The following is an 809-nucleotide window of genomic DNA, read 5'->3' on the forward strand; positions in this document are numbered from 1 at the left end:
CTCAGGGCTTCATCCGTCTCTCTTGCGATTTGTCTGTCATTGGTTCTCGCGCGCACAGGAAAGTGAACCGATTCGATAAGCTTTTCGTTTTCTTCCGGCTCGGCTGACTCGGCTCGCTCGTTTTTCTCGCTCTCGATTCGTTGCCAGTGGGTGCGAGCAGGACTAGAACACTCCAGAGTTGCAGCCACAAGAAGAGAGAACAAGAGAGAGAAGACAAGAAACGAGGGGGACACAGAAGTAAGAAAAACAAAATTCTGAATTTACTGAGACGAGCCGTTCGAGTTGATTCCACTCAAGCTGTCAGCAATGACGGCGGCGAGGTTCGAGGTGCCAGCGTCCGACGATCCGCCAGCGTCAGCTCCCGAGTCGGCAGGAACGACCGAGGACGAGTCTTGAGGAACGACCGACGACGACGAGTCTTGAGGCCCGTACGCTCCTTGAGGCGAATAATCGACGGGACCGGGAGCGGTAGAAGGATATCCAGCAGAGTTGTCGGGAGAAGCGGCAGAGGATTGAGGGAAATAACCTCCTCCTCCTCCAGTCGATTCGGGGTAATAGCCTCCTCCTCCGTAATAGGGAATTTCTTGAGGTTGGTAGTAGCCTCCAGCTTCTTCAGGGGTGTAATCGACTCCTTCTCCTCCTCCTTCGACGGCAGGGTAATAACCTTGATCTTGTAGGGCGCCGAGGTCGGAGGGATCGAGTCCTTGATCCGAATAGTCCTCGGGAGAGTAGGATTGCGAGTCGTCGGGAGAGGAAGAGAGCGAGGCGTCATCGAGAGGTTGAGAGTCGTCAGAGTCGGCAGAGTCAGA

At 54.9% G+C, this 809-nt stretch overlaps 1 protein-coding gene across 1 annotated transcript; it reads right to left on the bottom strand.

Moving 5' to 3' along the window:
• Positions 1 to 260: 260 nt before the first annotated feature.
• JCM6883_005344 (uncharacterized protein) lies at positions 261 to 809 on the bottom strand (the record flags this gene model as incomplete). Its single annotated transcript, XM_076635746.1, has 1 exon — positions 261 to 809. A coding segment is annotated over one exon (549 nt), but the record flags the coding sequence as incomplete, so codon positions are not given.

This window comes from Sporobolomyces salmoneus (assembly GCF_050403485.1).
Source record: "Sporobolomyces salmoneus JCM6883 DNA, S_salmoneus_JCM6883_v1_ctg205, whole genome shotgun sequence".
Classification (NCBI taxonomy): Eukaryota; Fungi; Basidiomycota; class Microbotryomycetes; order Sporidiobolales; family Sporidiobolaceae; genus Sporobolomyces; species Sporobolomyces salmoneus.